The 18,423-nt window shown below is 44.1% G+C and overlaps 2 protein-coding genes across 3 annotated transcripts; one reads left to right on the top strand and one right to left on the bottom strand.

Annotated features, from left to right (window-relative positions):
• The first annotated feature begins 2,091 nt into the window (after positions 1-2,091).
• miox (myo-inositol oxygenase) lies at positions 2,092-5,087 on the top strand. Its single transcript, XM_024379601.2, has 10 exons — positions 2,092-2,202; positions 2,673-2,756; positions 2,855-2,935; positions 3,136-3,298; positions 3,384-3,451; positions 3,575-3,684; positions 3,886-3,953; positions 4,050-4,099; positions 4,232-4,344; positions 4,428-5,087. Exons 1-10 carry the CDS (start codon positions 2,185-2,187, stop codon positions 4,534-4,536), a joined length of 864 nt encoding a protein of 287 aa, XP_024235369.1. The 5' UTR covers positions 2,092-2,184; the 3' UTR covers positions 4,537-5,087.
• Positions 4,855-18,353, bottom strand: lmf2a (lipase maturation factor 2a). 2 transcript variants are annotated; one of them, XM_042301581.1, is made up of 16 exons: positions 18,262-18,353; positions 17,438-17,650; positions 12,286-12,402; positions 12,052-12,188; positions 11,934-11,962; positions 11,386-11,579; positions 10,952-11,130; positions 10,691-10,832; positions 10,447-10,572; positions 10,265-10,370; positions 10,039-10,135; positions 9,497-9,679; positions 9,002-9,170; positions 8,756-8,867; positions 8,471-8,579; positions 4,855-5,807 (listed from the first exon to the last, which is right to left on the bottom strand). In XM_042301581.1, the coding sequence occupies exons 2-16, from the start codon at positions 17,529-17,531 to the stop codon at positions 5,376-5,378; spliced, it is 2,226 nt and encodes a 741-aa protein (XP_042157515.1). In that variant the 5' UTR covers positions 17,532-17,650; positions 18,262-18,353; the 3' UTR covers positions 4,855-5,375. The 2 variants fall into 2 exon arrangements, with proteins under 2 accessions (XP_042157515.1, XP_024235367.1); XM_024379599.2 differs by lacking the exon at positions 18,262-18,353 and adding an exon at positions 17,998-18,014.
• Positions 18,354-18,423: the final 70 nt, after the last annotated feature.

Here is an 18,423-nt window from a genome sequence, read left to right as displayed (position 1 = left end):
TTAATCCAGGTCTGGGAGATCCCTCAGGAGACCATCCGCCACCTCATCAGGAGCATGCTGAAGGGAGGTCATACAGGCACGTGGAGGCCACACACACTACGGAGCCTAAATTTGACTTGTTTTAAGGACATTACATCAAAGTTGGATCAGCCTGTAGTGTGGTTTTCCACTTTAATTTTGAGTGTGACTCCAAATCCAGACCTCCATGGGTTGATAAATTTGATTTCCATTGATAATTTGTGTGATTTTGTTGTCAGCACATTCAACTATGTAAAGAAAAAAGTATTTAATAAGAATATTTCATTCATTCAGATCTAGGATGTGTTATTTTATTGTTCCCTGTATTTTTTTGAGCGGTGTATATAACATTCTATTAGTTGCAAGAATTTTGTATATTAATTTAAATAGAAAAATGTGAAGTTTTGCGTATCAATTCATAAACCATGTGCCATGGAATGGGTACATCAAAAATCTCTTCCCAACTATTTTGCAATTTATATGGCACAGCTGTCAGTTTTTGGCCCTTAAATTAAATTGGTATATGTTCTTATTTATCACACTTTCCTTTAACCATGTATGTTCTTTAATACAGGGCCGACATACAAGTTCCTTACGTTTTCCCCGTTATACTTGCTTCTTCCATTTTTGTGGTAATGCTGCAATTAGTTGGTTGTAATTTTGGGAAGAGCAAAAATTACAACAAAAAAATTATGCCCTCAACCGCAGGGAGGGTAGTGAGGTCTGTACCATGCATCACCAGGGGGCAAACTACCTGCCCTCCAGGACACCTACAGCACCCGATGTCACAGCAAGGACAAAAAGATCATCAAGCACAACCACCGAGCCACTACCTGTTCACCCCACTTCCATCCAGAAGGCGAGGACAGTACAGGTGCATCAAAGCTGCAACCGAGAGACTATAAAACAGCTTTTATCTCAAGGCCATCAGACTGTTAAACAGTAATCACTAACTCAGAGGCTACTGCCTACATACAGACTCAAATCATTGGTCACTTGAATAAATGGATCACTAGTCACTTTAAATAATACCACTAACAATGTTTACATATATTACTCATCTCTTATGTATATACTGTATCTTATACCATCTATTGCATTTTGTCTATGTCGCTCGGCCATCGATCATCCATATATTTAACTGTACATACATATTCTTATTCCATCCCTTTAGATTTGTGTGTACTAGGTAGTTGTTGTGGAATTGTTAGATTACTTGTTAGATATTACAGCACTATCAAAACTAGAAGCACAAGCATTTCGCTACACTCGCATTAACATCTGCTAACCATGTATATGTGACCAATAAAATTTGATTATCTTAAGGGTAGATTAAGTATAGCTTAATTTCTTCCAAGTGTGAAGTAATTAGTAGATTCGTAAATAATATTTTCAGAGTAGCTTCCCAACACTGAATGTAGAAAAGGCTTAATTTGGTAACCTCACGTTACCTGGGGTAATACAGTTTAAGCAGGCATTCACTGTCTCTTCGCATGACCACCTCTGGGTCTCTCTCATTGCTCTTTTTCAAGCATCAAAAATGTATGTTTTTATTCTGTTTGTTTTGTTGTTTGTTCTGTTGGAAAAAAGCCAGACATTCCATCACTCAACAGGGTGCAGCGGTCTAAAGCACTGCACCTCAGTGCATCACTACAGACCCTTGTTTGATTCCATGCCAGGCTGTATCACAAACGGCCGTGATTGGCAGTCCCATAGGGCGGCGCACAATTGTCCCAGCATCGTCCGGGTTTGGCTGGGGTACGCAGTCATTGTAAATAAGAATTTGTTCTTAACTGACTTGCCTAGTTAAATAAAAGGTTAAAAGAATTATGGTAAATAACGGAGACAAATACACACACAAACAACTCTCGAGACCAGCCCAAACCAGATACCTGTTGATCATAGTTAAGGACTCACTGTTCTCTCAAGGAAAACAAACACGCTCTCACACACGTACACACAGAGTAGTCCAGCCAGATGAACCCCGTTAGTCGTTATCTCAGTGGGGGCGGGGTTAAACTATCACTACCTGTATGCTGTGAGGGTGTATGACATAAGTGTTAAACCAGAGGGGTATATACAGGACAGGGTCTGGGGTTGCACTTTAGAGGAGCCAGCAGACCCATACTTACTCATAACCGAATGGACTGACGGACTGACCTCACCATGAGGGTCGTCAATATTGTACGTATGACTGTAGAAAAGTAGAAAAAATATATTTAGCTATTACAGGTGTAGGATCTTCACTTGATCAGCCTGTTGAAGGAAAACTTTCCTGTAATGCAGGAAATGTAAAGGTTTAAAAAGGCTTCTGAAGTTTTTAATTTACACTGACATTTCAGACTTGATTTTCCCTTACGAAAAATGCATCAAGGTCTACAACAATATAATATAATTAATATAACCCACACAATGCCTGTTTCTGCAGGATTGTTGTAGCAAATGTATCTGTCTGTATGTGTCTTTCTATAACTTTAACTTGGTGTTATCATGCATCTGATAATCAAATAATATTTTGTGTGATCTACTGCTACAGGTTAAAATTTTGTAGGTCTAATATTTCTATTTGAAACATATGGTGTTTTCTATCACATTCGCCATGTTAAGATGTGTACTTGACTTTCTTTGTCTGTCCCTCTGTCTATCTGTTTCAGGGTCCAGACCCATCTCTGGCATACCGTCCCATCTTAGACCTGGAGCAGAAAGACAAGGACAAGACAGAATACAGGAATTTTGAGGTCAGCAAAGGAGTATGATTATTTACCTTGGTTACAACATAATATTACTGTTTTAAGGCTGGTAATCACAATACATCTGTAATGTGTGTATGTAACAGAGCGGGAGTCTGATTGATCGTGTGTATAACACATACAAGCTGATGCACACCAACCAGACCCTGGACTTTGTCAAGCAGAAGGTGAGTCTGTCAAGACAGGTTCAGCGCAAATGCAAACTGTGTGTGTGTATCAGTAGAGCAGGCTACACCAACCTGCAATGTTTAACAAGGAGTGTAACTGTGACTGTTAACATTTAAGATGTTATGTAATATCGTCTAATGCTGCAGATAACATGAACATACCACTCATTAACCTTCCCCACTCCTCCTCTCCTCTGCAGCACTCTGAGTGGTCAGGTTGTGGGCATGCCCAGATGGAGGTGATGGAAGCCGTCATCTCTCTGGACCAGCTTGTTGATGAGTCCGACCCCGATGTCGACTTCCCCAACTCATACCACGCCTTTCAGACCGCTGAGGGCATCCGCAGGGAACACCCCCACAAAGGCAAACACACGCACACACACACACACACACGTACGCATGCACACATGGTTCACAACTCCTATCCTTATCTCTCGTCCCTCTCCAGACTGGTTCCAGTTGGTGGGGCTGATCCATGACATTGGGAAGATCATGGCTCTGTCAGGGGAACCCCAGGTGAATGCCTCTCGATGTTACCCTGATACAGGTTGTGATGCTAGGCTACGCTAACAGCAGTGGTAAAATGGCTTGTGATGTTAGGCAATGCTAGGCTAACTACAATGTGTTCCTGTCCTGCAGTGGGCTGTAGTGGGGGACACATTCCCAGTGGGGTGCAGGTTCCAGAATGGCATTGTGTTTCGAGGCAGTACCTTCGTGGACAACCCCGATGACAAAAACCCTGCTTACAAGTACTGTTACACTTCTCTTTTTACCAATCTAATAAAAAAGTCTTATCAAACCCCATCATTCACTGCACAACATGCCAGCCTGGAGAAGTATTTACATTATGCCATTTAGCAGACACATATATACAGAAAGTTAATGTGCCATCTTATATACTTAATTTAGATGATAATCTCTTCTTCACCTCATCACCTCTCCCACTGTAGTTCTGAGTGTGGGATCTATAAGCCAAACTGTGGGCTGGACAATGTGCTTATGTCCTGGGGCCATGATGGTGAGTAACACAGAAACATACACACAGTCACCACTGTAAGGCACATGGGCCTGCACAATAACACTACTGAACTGCTGTCTGTGTTGTTTGTTCCAGAGTATCTCTACAGGGTCATGAAGTTCAACAAGTGCACCATCCCAGAAGAGGTGAGAATTGGGGTCTATGGTTCTACATTAGCAAAGAGATTACAGGTTTACAAAAACTCAGTGGTTCTAGTTTAAGACTGCTGCTCAGAGTTAACTCACCTAAGTCTTCACTCCTCTGCTCTCCCTCTCTAGGGTCTGTATATGATCCGATTCCATTCCTTCTACCCCTGGCACTCCCATGGAGACTACATGCACCTCTGTGATGACAAGGACATGGGCATGATTCCCTGGGTTCGCGAGTTCAAGTACGTCTCAACACACACACACTGAAAAATAATTCTCTACCCTTTCTGCAGTCAGTTTGACCTCGAACATTTGACCCCTACAGTAAGTTTGACCTCTACACCAAGACCACTGAGCTGCCTGACATAGAGAAGTTGAAGCCATACTACCAGTCTCTCATCGACAAGTACTGTCCTGGGGTACTGAAGTGGTGACACACACAGACAGATGGGGCAGCCACACACACCTAATCCCACGTCAAATGTTTCATAAATCAATTAACTATCACAATTAATTTCTTTCCCACCCTCTCTCACACCTTCATAGAGATCATATCCAGCAGCAACACCAAGGCATCTCCTCAGATATGGGTAACACTATTAGCTTTATCTTCAACAGACCTGGAAAGCCTTTACCATGTCATCTGTAAGTCAACTACATTATATTCTAATGACAGAACATCCTAAAAGTGTTGTTTGTTGCTTAGAATGCTGATTACAATTCATATGGTTAATAATGAAGAACCAAATGGACACATTTCCTATATTTATTATAAATGATACAAAAACATTAACATTTTCCATTCATGGATGTGATGTTTTTTCAAACGTGGAAAGACGCTTGGCGGGAAAGTGCAGAACTGGTGATTCAGTACATTATATCTGCCAGCAAAGCAAAGGACCACAGTGGCAAACCAAACACCCTTTAACACACACACACACACACACACACACACACACACACACACACACACACACACACACACGTACAATGACAAGGACACTGACAAAAAAAGGTTATTTTCTCTTGATTGTAATAATACTACAGATAATTGGAAAACTGTCTATTCATTTCAAATAAAGTGATTGTCAAATGTAGAATAAAGCATCAACAAAATTCTTTGGTTAGAAGGTTATTGTTGGCGAAAGGCAGACAAGTAGTCAAGACAGGCAGCTTTCTCTTGAGCACTTGGATACCGAGACAGTTAGTGGAAGGGAGGGCTACCAAATCCCGTGTTCAGGGGTCAGGAGAAACTCGTTATTTCTTGAGACAGTCAGTCAACACTACCCTCTTCTTCTCCGTCCTCTTCTTCTTCCCCGTCCTCTTCTTCTTCCAGTTCATCTCTTACATCGTTCTCTTCTCTTTCACTCTCCTCGTCTTCCCCCCTTCGCTCATCCTCTTCTGCATCAACCTCCTCCCGCTCCTCCTCCTGTCTTTGTCCTAGACCATCTTTGTCGTTGGAATTGGCCTCCTTAGCATCAGGGTGGTGGGGTGGAGCTCTGCGTTTTGGTTCAGCCTTGGCTGCAGTAGGTTTGGTCTTGAGTGTAATTTCCAGCTGCAGTCCCCGGAGCAGACAGAGGATGACACTGCAGAAGAGGAGGCTCCAGAGCAGCAGGGGTGCAGACACACCCCTCACCTGAGAGCGCACCCACTTCACCACCTGGGGCACAGCTGCCTCAGACACACGCCGAGGGAGGGACTTATCCTACACACACGGGTCAGACACAAGGACATACAGGACTCACACACTTAGTGCTTGCTGAGAACTACAGGTAGTTTGTTACAGTGCATTCGGAAAGTATTGACTTTTTGCACATGCTGTTATGTTTATCCTAAAATGGATTAAATAAAAATCCTCAATCTACACACAATACCCCATAATAAAGCAAAAACAGTTTTTTAGAAGAAGAATAAAAACTGAAACTTATTTACTTAAGTATTCATACGCTTCGCTATGAGATTTTTAAAAAATGTGCTCCGGTGCCTCCTGTTTCCATTGATCACACTTGAGATGTTTCTACAACTTGATTGGAGTCCACAGGTGGAAAATTCAATTGACTGGATAATTTGATAAGGTACAGAACTGTCTATAAAAAATGTCCCACAGTTGACATGTGCATGTCAGAGCAAAAACCAAGCCATGAGGTCAAAGGAATTGTCCGTAGAGCTCCGAGACAGGATTGTGTAGGGACAGATCTGGGGAAGGGTACCAAAACATTTCTGCAGCATTGAAGGTCCTCAAGAACACAGTGGCCTCCATCATTCTTAAATGGAAGAAGTTTGGAATCACCAAGACTCTTGCTAGAGCTGGCCACCCGACCAAACTGAGCAATCGGGGGAGAAGAGCCTTGGTCAGGGAGGTAACCAAGAACCCGATGGTCACTGACAAAGATGGGAGAACCTTCCAGAAGGACAACCATCTCTGCAGCACTCCACCAATCAGGCCTTTATGGTAAAGTTGCCAGACGGAAGCCACTCCGCAGTAAAAGGCACATTACAGTCTGCTTGGAGCATGCCACAAGATTCTCTGGTCTGATGAAACCAAGATTGAACTATTTGGCCTGAATGCCGAGCGTTACGTCTGAAGGAAACCTGGCACCATCCCTACGGTGAAGCATGGTGGTGGCAGCATCATGCTGTGGGGATGTTTTTCAGCGAAAGGGACTGGGAGACTAGTCAGTATTGAGGGAAAGATGAACGGAGCAAAGTACAGAGAGATCCTTGATGAAGAGCACTCCGGAGTGCTCAGGACCTCAGACTGGGGCAAAGGTTCACCTTCCAACAGGACCATGACCCTAAGCACATAGCCAAGCCAATGCCGGAGTGGCTTCGGGGCAAGTCTCTGAACGTCCTTGAGTGGCTCAGCCAGAGCCCAGATTTGAACACAATGTAACATTTCTGGAGAGACCTTCAACAAAGTACTGAGTAAAGGCTCTGAATACTTATGTAAAATGTGATATTTTTATTTTAATAAAATTTGCAAAAAAAAATCCCCAAAAGTTTTACCCCTGTAACTAGGAATGCACAATAGATTGGGTAAACATATCGGAATTGGCCGATATTAGCTAAAAATGCCAACATCGGCCCGATGTCTAGTTTAACACCGGTGTGCAAAACCGATGTCAAAGCTGACGTGCATACCTATATAACGTAGGTACATGACGTGCATACCTATATAACGTAGGTAGATGATATGCAACACTACAATCCGCTACACGTGCAACACTTTCATTCGTAATCTAGACCATAATGTCTGCTGTGTGGATCGAGCAGTCAACAAGTCCATCAGTCATTTGAAAGAGTAAGAACATTTCAGAGAGACAACTCAAAGGCAAAATCCATTAACGGCAAGATAATGGATTCAATGCCCTTGACGATCAACAGTCCTCTGTTGTGGATGATGTTGGCTTTCGCCGACTGGTCAAGCACCGGTACACACTACCAAGTAGGTGCTATTTTTCAGATGTTGCCCTACCGGAGTTACACAGTATTGTTGAAACACACCCATGAGCCACTTGCTATTAGCTTCACGACTGACATTTGGAACAGTGATGTCAGCCCCATGTGCATGCGGAGTCTGACAGCACAGAGGGTCGACGAGGATTTCAATACTGAGGAAAGCCGTATTGCATGCTGAAGAATGTGCTGGTTGTCATACCGCTGCTGCCATTTCAATGGCATTTGAGAACATGTTTGAAACATGAACACTCCTGGCTCCATTCGAACAACTGACTCGAGAAATAAGCTCAACTGTGTCTGCAGCAGACGTGATACCCCGTCATGGCATTGAAATGCCTGCTCGACAAAAATGTCAACACAGCCCGTCGGGTTAACTTGGAAAAGTACTCTACTAGAGTCTGTGAACAAGCGATTCGGTGGCATTCTCTCTGAACCTCTACTGTGTCGCCACCATATTCGATGCTAGGTACAAGGACCGCTACTTCGATGCAGACAAGAAACAGGGTTTACGTGAAATGTTACAGACATGGCTGGACAAGATGGAAACGGACACAGTGACAGTGCACACCGAGGAAAATGCCACAGATGAACAGACAAATTGAACAGACAAAAACAAATTAACAAAACAGCACAGCAAGTAATTGAAAGAAATAGGTTTAGATTTTTGCTGGTAATGGGGACATAAGTAAATGCCAACAAAATAACCTTGTGGTCAGTGTGTTTAAACTATTTAACTGTACTAAAATGCTTAAAAGGCCGCTTAAATTTGAAATATCGGTATAGTTTTTTTTGGCAAGGAAAATATCAGATATCGTTATCGGCCAAAAATGCAATATCGGTGCATCACTAGCTACAGTAACAAAATGTGGAAAAGTAAAGGGGTCTGAATACTTTCCAAATGCACCATACCTTGAGTCCATGCTGGCTAAGCATGCTCTCCAGGAAGGTGTCGCCCAGATACACTGTGGGATAGAACTCCTCTATGTACACCCTCTTCCACCAGCGCTGAGGATACGACCTACAACACACACAATAAAATATGTCAGCTGTGACACTGACTCGCACGTTAACCGATGATTTCTGCATTTCCTCAAAGATGTCGACATTCAGATTATTGCTGCGCAACATGAATCAACTACCTCATCACCCATCAGTTCTCTGTGTGTATGTGTGTGAGAGAGAGTATGTACTAACCCATCAGCTAGTGTTTTAGTGAACCAGTATTTGTAGCGGTGAGCTCTGAGGTATGTGGGAGGCTGCTGGTGGAACGGGTACTGAGACACATCTGACTGGATGAGCTCAATCACTGGAGAGAGAGAGAGAGGGGCAAACGTTAAGATATTTTACAATACAGTAAATACAATACAGTTTGTTAATGTGGCTGTATTGGCAGTAATGCACTGCCATTAACCTCAAAAGAAGGAAGTGTGTACACCCTACCGTCCGTCTTGCCCTGCAGCAGTCTGTACATTAGGCTGGTGAACCAGGGAGAGTGCGTATGTGTTCCCAGGGCTGCAAACCACATCTGCCAGTCCAGCCGTGGTTGATGAGGGGTGATGACCGAGGGAGGGGCACTGAGGTTCCCTGGCTTATACATAAATTCTATCTCCTAGAGGGGGGAGGAAAGAGAGAGAGAGGGTAGGACAATGGAGACAATTAAAGTTGGATGAAAAAATAAAATAGCCTTGGTTAACTTCAGCTTTAAAACAGATTACAGAAACATTACAAATGGGAAAAAAACACCTCTCCATACACACCTCTCCATACACACCTCTCCATACACACCTCTCCATACACACCTCTCCATACACACCTCTCCATACACACCTCTCCATACACACCTCTCCATACACACCTCTCCATACACACCTCTCCATACACACCTCTCCATACACACCTCTCCATACACACCTACACACACACACACACCCCTACCGTCCAGGTGACTTTATCCATGGATCCCTCGATGACCACCTCGGGCCGGCCCCCCACCCCAGTCATGCGTCTGAACAGGCCGTAGGAGTTGACCAGCTGGTAACGACTGACCGCATCATAACCCTGACGCACCCCCGGCCACACACTGGCGTTACTGTCATACTCTATAAAGGTGAATGGGACCTGGACAAACACACACAGGCCGTAGGAGTTGACCAGCTGGTAACGACTGACCGCATCATTACCCTGACGCACCCCCGGCCACACACTGGCGTTACTGTCATACTCTATAAAGGTGAACAAGAACATGCTGGAACACACAAAGTATGACATGCCTTACCTGAGAGCAGGTACCATTATTCTAGATCAGTGGATCCCAACCAGGGTACTAGGAACCCTGGGGGTACTTGGCCTATTTATAGGGAGTACTTCAGAAGACTCACGAGATGGGGTACTTCAGGGATACTCCAGGCAGAGCTAAATTCAGTTGGTACAGTAAACAAAAAGGGTTGGGAACCACTGTTCTAGAGTGTTCTACTCACCAGACTGATGGCAAACATAGAGACAGCAGCAGCACCAAACACTGTCCACTGGACTGTACCCAAAAACCTCTTGAAGAACCCTTCCACACAGGCACACCTATAGAACACAGACACACATGTAAATACACACACAGCAGTATCCCAAAGCCTCCTGAAGAAACACTCTACACACACCAACACAACACACAGAACAGACCACTTTCCCAGAGAGGTGTGTGTGTGTTACCTGAACATGGAAGAGACTAGTTCCCAGGTGAGAGACAGTACTCCCAGCCAGACCGAAGGGAAGGTGACAGTCTTCAGGAACTGGTTAAACTGGTGGAAGGTAAACACTGAGGAGATAACCAGCAATAACAGTCAAAACAATGATTATCTACTACAGCTGATAACTGACACACACACACACACCTGTCCTGGAGGAGACAGTCCACTTGTCCCAGTTGATCTGCAGGTCAAACCATGTGACTGTTCCGAAGCCAATTAGAGCCCAGACTGCGATCTCCACTACAAACCCTGCCCACCACAACGAGGAACCTGATTGGAACAGAGACAGAACCAGGGAGTACATGTCACATCCTGCCTCCAGTAAAACTGAATGACTGTCCTCAATGCAAGTTACCTACACAGAGTGTATGTGCCAGAGTGTGTGTACCTTGGTTAGGGTTAGGAGTGTATTTCTTGCGTAGCCAGAAGTATATATGCTCGTCATCCAGCAGAGACAGACACATCGTCAGGGTCAGGAGGTTGAAAAAGTTATAGTTTCCAGACAGGATGATCAGCACCTGCAGTACCACCTAAATACCACAGGGGTGACAGAAAACACTGCACTTCACCTAACCGCCAGAAGGGGGAGACAGACCAAGTCCCCAAACTGTTGATGACAAAATGCTACAACATACAGAGTTAATCTGACCTGCATGTAGAAGGCCCCGAGGCGAAGTCGTCGTAGAGGGCTGAGGAAGAGGAATGGAGCAGCGATCTCAATAGCGAAGGTGGCTACCACAGACAGCTTATGCCACCAGACGGGCAGCTGGTGGGCAAACCAGGCCAAGGGTGTAGGGATACACTGGGTCTCGTAGTGATATGTCAGCGCTAGAGACACACACCACCACATGTTAGAGGCACACATCAATAGGCTAGGGGTGTAGCTACACTGGGCCTCAATGATATGTTAGGGCTAGAGAGAGATATACACATTACAGGCCAGAGACGGTGTGATACACTGGGTCTCTATGGTACATCAGGGGGAGAGAAAGATTCTCAGAAACAGCGGTCTGAGTGGTAGTAACATGTCTGATGAGTTTGGTGACCTGCCTGAGCAATTATGCAACACACACACACAGCTACCTGTGAGGCCCCACCAGGTAGGGCAGCGGGAGGTGAGTTTGACGATTCCGGAGGCGAACATCAGTCTGAACAGCAGCCAACGGACCAACCAGAAGGTCACAGGGTCGTGCTCCCTGCCCGCTCGCCACCCCCGCAAAGACGTCACCGGGGCGATGAGCACACAGAGGAACCCCGTCTCCAGGAGAAGAGAGTCCCTGGATGCAGTCGCAGAGAAAGGGAAAGGAGGAGAAGGGGAGGGAGAATGAGCAAGGTGGAGAGTGTGTTAGGACCCAGAGACTGTGCATGCCCAGACAGGGCTAATGTTGTAGTGTTTTCATCATGATGCTACTATGGTGATGTTGTTATCAATGTGTTATAGTGTTTATAATCTGGCACCTGACAGATGCAGTTGCACAGCAGTAGGAGCACCAATCACACATACACATCAGCTGACTGCCAAGACGACTCAGTCTCATACACACACTAACAGCAGTACTGGGGTGTTAATTAACATGCAACCTCAGGGTGGCAATCAGTCTCTGGGTGTGGCAAACACACACGCAACTCACCACTGGAAGTAGAGGAAGACCTGTCCCACCTGGAAATTCAGGCAGAGTCAGAGATCAGGGATACTGTATACTGGCTCCCGCTACAGCAGTGTGTATATGTGTGTGTGGTATAACTGACCTGGTACATTGACAGATACATGATCCAGAGAAATAGAAACACCAAGCTGTCTCTGAGTGATTCCAGTACTGTAGCAGCCAGGCTCAGTGCTGCCCCCAGCAGGCAGAGCAGCTCCATGGCAGTCTGGGTGTCAAGACCTAGAATACAGTTTACACTGTTAAGAGTCTATTCGATTTATGATTCAAATGATCAGTTAGTCACAATACATTGCTAAAATGTTGTTAAGGAACTCACCCAGACGTGGTGCGAGCCACAGTAAGGTGGGAGAGGAGAGGAGCTGCTCCCAGAGAGCCTTACCACTGTACCGCAGTTGCCACCGCGCTGGTAACAGACCATCATTTCCATACAGGCCTGGAAAACACACACCTTGTCAACAGGGAGAAGTAGTAACTTGTACTGGAGGTTAACTTTAGGATGTAGTTCCATAGGAGGAAAACCCCTACTAGCCTAACTGAACACCTAGATAACATTTGTATTATATTGGACATTCGGTTCTCTCTCCTCAATAGCTATTGAACCAAGTATGCCATGACAATGAAGATGGTACACTACATGGAAAAAATGTGGACACCTGCTTGTCCCCCCCCTTTGCTGCTATAACAGCCTACACTCTTCTGGGAAGGCTTTCCACTAGATATTGTAACATTGCTGCGGGGACTTGCTTCAATTCAGCCACAAGAGCATTAGTGAGGTCGGGCACTGCTGTTGGGCGATCAGGCCTGACTTGCAGTCGGCATTCCAATTCATCCCAAAGGTGTTCGATGGGGTTGAGATCAAGACTTAACCCCATCAAACACACCGATCTTGACAAACCATTTTTGTATGGACCTCGCTTTGTGCACGGGGGCATTGTCATGCTGAAAAGGGCCTTCAAACTGTTGCCACAAAGTTGGAAGCACTTAATTGTCTAGAATGTAATTTTATGCTGTAGCTAGGGTTGCAAAGGCTCGGAAACCTTCTGGAAATTTTCCATGGGAAGTTTGATGAATTTTGCTTAAATTCATCAAAAAAAAGTTAGCTTATAACAGTGAACCTTTTTTGTGGGATACACAAGACAATTCTAAGTCTTGTGCAATATTTTGGTTAAACTATTCCCAATTCAATGGAATTGCAACCCTCTGCATGCACCGTGCATTCTTCCATCACATGTGCAGCTGACTCAAGATCTTGCACTAATGAGATGCTATTGAGTCCACACTACTACACTGTCCGAGCCAAGGACAACATGCTTTCTGGTAAGTTTTGATTACAATACTGGGAGGAGTGAATAAATTTTATATGACATGATTTTTTGTTAACTAGTAAATAGTTTCTAACTTGTTAATTCATTTCTGCTAGTTAGTTTTTGCTACCATGTGGGTTTTAGCTTGCTTGAGCCTGCTAACTGAGGAGTGTTCATTCACCTGTTTCCATACATGTTTCTTTTTAAACTTATTACAAAGGAGTTGTTTAATCTAACTGCTTAACTATTTATCTGTACATGGAATTGTATTTGTTTTTTTTACTCATTTTTTATCTAATCTTTACAGGAAAATGCTATGGGCACTATCTAATGTGTGGAGACATTTCACTGCAGCTAATTAGAAGGAAAAGCTGTGTACATTTGCAAATACTGTGTCAAATCATATGTGAAGAATGCAACAAAGATGCAGAATCTGGCCAAATGCATAAAGGGGACTTGCTGATTATTGATAGCATCATCTCATGGTCCTCCTGGACTCTGAAGTGTTTTTGACTCAATGGAGGAACATAGTCAGAGAAATGCTGATGAATGTCTTGCTCGAGCTGTGTATGCAACTGGTTCACCTCTGATGCTCACAGGCAATGTGTATTGGAAGAGATTTCTGAATGTTCTTCACCCAGCATACACCCCTCCAACCAGACATGCTTTATCTACTCATTTGCTTGATGCAGAGTTCAACAGAGTTCAAGTGACGGGTCAAGCAAATCATAGAGAAAGCAGAATGTATTGCAATCATCTCTGATGGGTGGTCGAATGTTCGTGGGCAAGGGATAATTAACTACATCATCTCCACCCCTCAACCAGTATTCTACAAGAACACAGACACACTGGTCTCTACATTGCAGATGAGCTGAAAGCAGTCAATGACTTGGACCACAGAAGGTATTTGCACTTATGACAGACAATGCTGCGACCATGACGGCTGCTTGGTCTGTGGAGTGGAGGAGCCCTACCCTCACATCAAACCCATTGGCTGCAATGCTCATGCATTGAATCTGCTCCTCAAGGACATCATGCCACTGAAAACAATGGATACACTCTACAAGAGAGCCAAGGAAATGGTTAGGCATGTGAAGGGTCATCAAGTTATAGCAGCAATCTACCTCACCAAGCAAAGTGAGAAGAATAAGAGCACCACATTGAAGCTGCCCAGCAACACCCGTTGGTGTTGTGTTGTCATCATGTTTGACAGTCTCCTGGAGGGGAAGGAGTCTCTCCAAGAAATGGCCATATCACAGTCTGCCGATATGGAAAGCCCCATCAAGAGGATCCTCCTTGGTGATTTATTTTGGGAGAGAGAGGTAAGCAGCCCGAAACCTAAAGAGGTAGCCATCGCATGGATTGAGGGAGACAATGCCACCCAGTCTGATGTGCCCTGCCCACTTCACTGCTGCTCCAAGCAGAGGAAACTGCAGTTCTGAAATACATCAAAAAGCGTGAAGACTTCTGCCTGAAGCCCATACACGCCACAGCGTACATGTGGGACCCCAAGTATGCTGGCAAGAGCATCCTGTCTGGTGCAGAGATCAACAAGGCCTATGGTGTCATCACTACCGTGTCTCGCCACCTTGGCCTGGATGAGGGCAAGGTTCTTGGCAATCTGGCGAAGTACACTTCCAAGCAAGGGCTTTGGTATGGAGATGCAATATGGCAGTCGTGCCAACTTATCTCATCAGCCACCTAGTGGAAGGGACTGAGGCTCTTTCCCCTGTTGCCTCCATCATCTTCCAAATCCTACCAACATCAGCTGCCTCAGAGCGCAATGGTTCTTGTTTGGGAACACACACACCAAAGCACGCAACAGGCTGACCAATACAGGGGTTGAAAAATTGGTGTCCATCCGGGCAAATTTGAGGCCTTTTGAGCCTGACAACGAGCCATCCTCAACTAGGTTGGAAAGTGACAGCGTAGATGAGGCCTCAGAGTCTGATGTTCTAGAGGTGGACATTGAGGAGGTCCAGGGAGGAGACCTGAGAGGAAGACAACCAAAGCTTTAGTTTCTAGACTATCATTTTACAGATGTATGTTGAAAACGTTTGGGAGATGCGATGGATCATTGGGGATCATTCAATATTCCCTTATGTTGTTCAGTGAAATCATCCCATGTGAAGCATCAACTCATTTAATTAAAGTTTAATTCGTAACTAAATAGTTCTCTCTCTCTCTCTCTATTGGAAGGATTTAATCATTTGCAATTATGTCTCCATATGATATGGTAAATATATCCAAAAGCAAAAAAACATCTACATTTAAATGGTATAAAAATGAATTTGCATATATTCCCATGGAAAGTTTCCACCTCCGAATATTCCCCAAAATGTGCAACCCTAGCTGTAGCATTAAGATTCCCTTCACTAAAGGCCTAGCCCGAACCATGAAAAACAGCATCAGACCAATATTCGTCCTCCATCAAACTTTACAGTTGGCACAATAGGTAGCGTTCTCCTGGCATCCGCCAATCCCAGATTCGACTGCCAGATGGTGAAGCGTGATTCATCACTCCAGAGAACGGTGTTTCCACTGTTCTAGAGTCCAATGGCGGCAAGCTTTCCGCCACTCTAGCCAATGCTTGCCATTGCGCATGGTGATCTTAGACTTGTGTGCGGCTGCTCGGCCACGAAAACCCATTTCATGAAGCTCCCGTCAAACAGTTATCGTGCTGACGTGTCTTCCAGGGGCAGTTTGAAACTCGGAAGTGAGTGTGGCAACAGAAGACAGAGAATTTTTACACGCTACGTGCTTCAGCACTCGTCGGTCTCGTTCTGTGAGCTTGTGTGGCCTACCACTTCGCGGCTGAGCAGTTGTTGCTCCTAGACGTTTCCACTCCACAATAACAGCACTTACTGTTGACCAGGGCAGCTCCTATGACTGTGCCACAGTCTACTGCCAATGTTTGTCTATAGAGATTGAATGGCTGTGTGCTCGACTTAACACACCTATCAGCAACTGGAGTGGCTAAAATAGACTAATCCACTAATTTGAAGTGTTGTTGACATACTTTTTGTTTTTATAATAAGATTTGGAATTTAAATCTTCAATAGCTCTTACAGAAAGCATGCCATGACTATGAAAATTATATATTCAGAATCAGGGGAGGATGGAGAAAATCCACTGCTTATTTTTTTGGGGAAATTTCAGCAGTTTTGTTTATGCTTTCAATCTGCATACTTTCAAGAATACTAATTACTACTGCAACTTTCAAGCTGGTAGAGCTACCTCACGAAATGTCTATGCCTCTTGTCGTAGGGTACATTCCTCTCATGCGGTCTGCGTGTAATCGCCGGGGGATACAGGCAAAATGGATTTTTCCTCTTCTGTGGATGTTATATTAAGGTTAGAAAAACTTTAAGGTGGTTTACCGCCACCAATTTGACTCAAGCTTGGACCAGAGACAGGGATGGTGTAAATCCTAATACTCAAAAAATAAATAAATACTACATCCCCTAAAGCTTATATCAGCAGTTTTTAACACCATTACTCCTTAAATCTAAGAACAACCTCTCCCCTTCCTTCCCATATTGCTGTCACTGAAATAGAATGTGTTCCACTCAATGATTTAATTACATCGTTTTGGGGAGATGTTTGTCCATCTGCCCCAGATTCAGAATATATCATTTTAGTCATCGAACACTTGGTGTAAGAGCTAATTAAAATCATAATACGATTTCAGATTACACTTCTTTTTTTTAATACTCCTGATTCAGAGTATACCGTCTTCATAGTCATGGCAAGCTTGGTTCAATAACTACTATTGAGAATATCGAATATTCATTATAAAACTAAGTGTTCCTTGGTCATGAAAGTTAAAAATGACTTAAAGATATGTGGTCCGTGTCTAGAGACAGAAAGAAGTCGGGCTAAGTATAATAAAATATAATTAGTGTCTACCGTTATCTGGCTAAAAATACTTAGCTAAACTAGCTAGCAACTGCAACAGAGTAACAAGCTTGATAGCTAGCTACAGGGGAACACGTTACAAATGCAAAAAGCAATGAAACTTGAAATATGTTTGACTTCAAAGTCAAGTACAATGCTATAGGAGGCTAGCTAGCTGGCTAACAGCTGCTAGCATACCATAACACTCATAACTGTCAAGAAAGCTATCCTAGCTAGCTAAATGGGACAGCTAACTAGATATATCACCTGGTATCTGCAGGTAGAGGGAGACGAAGGCGACCATGTAGATGAGAGCCATGCACCAAAGGAACAGGCGGCGTGGCAGAGTAATGTAGCCCATGTCTGCTGTGTGGAGGCCCTTTCTGGGATCTCCTCTCTATCCGTTTCTGCAGGACGCGACAGTAGTCTACTGTAGTGGAACGGGAAGTCGGTGTGGGATTTTCACATAACCTGGAGTCCCTATCGGTGGATCAAAATGGTGACATTGAGGTAAAGGCGTGGGTTCCCACCAATTATGTTTACATACACTAGACTTCCCGGGATCGCTGGTTTGAAGCCACTGCACTTCCATCTGCTCTTGGCACTTCCGCCATTCAAAAAAATATTTTGGAAGCTATAGAAATGCATTCAATGTAATTTCTGCCACGTTTTATATTACATACACCTTATTATACGTACACATGATGAGCTAAACACATAAAACAAACAAAAACATTTTTGAAAGCTCTAATGTTACTGTCCCCACTACACCAACAAATACGTGTAATTCTGTCCTTGAAAGATTTAATTGAAATACTGTAGAATACCATTCATTTCTATGAAGGACTGCTTCTACCAATATGGCTGATCCAGTGACTTCAAAGTCTCTCATTGCCCAATACATAGAAAATAGCGATCCAGGGTTTATATATTCATCGTTGGTTCCCACTAAATGTGGCCGCAGGGTAGTCAACATTATCTATATCGACAACAAACAATTTTTTGGTTTTAATTTAGGGTTAATCATTAGGTTCGCAGTGTGGTTAAGGCCAAGATTAAAATGTAATTAGAGAAATAGTCAGGGTTATTACTTTGCCACTTGCCCAGATAGTGAGGACCGGAGGGGTTGGGGAATCGTGTCAGCATGGCCACTTCAAGCTACACCTACCAAACGTACGTCAGTCTGTTCAATACGTATTGGGGAAACGTGTCGTCCAGTACACACCGTTTCGCAACGTTTACGCGAACTGAAC

This window comes from Oncorhynchus tshawytscha, linkage group LG19, assembly GCF_018296145.1.
Source record: "Oncorhynchus tshawytscha isolate Ot180627B linkage group LG19, Otsh_v2.0, whole genome shotgun sequence".
Taxonomy (NCBI): Eukaryota; Metazoa; Chordata; class Actinopteri; order Salmoniformes; family Salmonidae; genus Oncorhynchus; species Oncorhynchus tshawytscha.
Note: the sequence above shows the minus strand (reverse complement) of the source record. Positions and strands in the feature narration are given on the sequence as shown.

Excerpts from the sequence above, each read along its gene's own strand:
- miox (XM_024379601.2), top strand. Across the intron at positions 2,757-2,854 it reads CAGAATACAGGAATTTTGAG|AGCGGGAGTCTGATTGATCG; the intron begins GTCAGCAAAGGA and ends TGTATGTAACAG. Across the intron at positions 4,100-4,231 it reads AGTGCACCATCCCAGAAGAG|GGTCTGTATATGATCCGATT; the intron begins GTGAGAATTGGG and ends CTCCCTCTCTAG.
- lmf2a (XM_042301581.1), bottom strand. The coding sequence starts at position 17,531 with ATGGGCTACATTACTCTGCCACGCCGCCTGTTCCTTTGGTGCATGGCT. Across the intron at positions 12,189-12,285 it reads GTGGCTCGCACCACGTCTGG|GTCTTGACACCCAGACTGCC; the intron begins GTGAGTTCCTTA and ends ACTGTATTCTAG. Across the intron at positions 9,171-9,496 it reads TGGATAAAGTCACCTGGACG|GAGATAGAATTTATGTATAA; the intron begins GTAGGGGTGTGT and ends TCCCCCCTCTAG.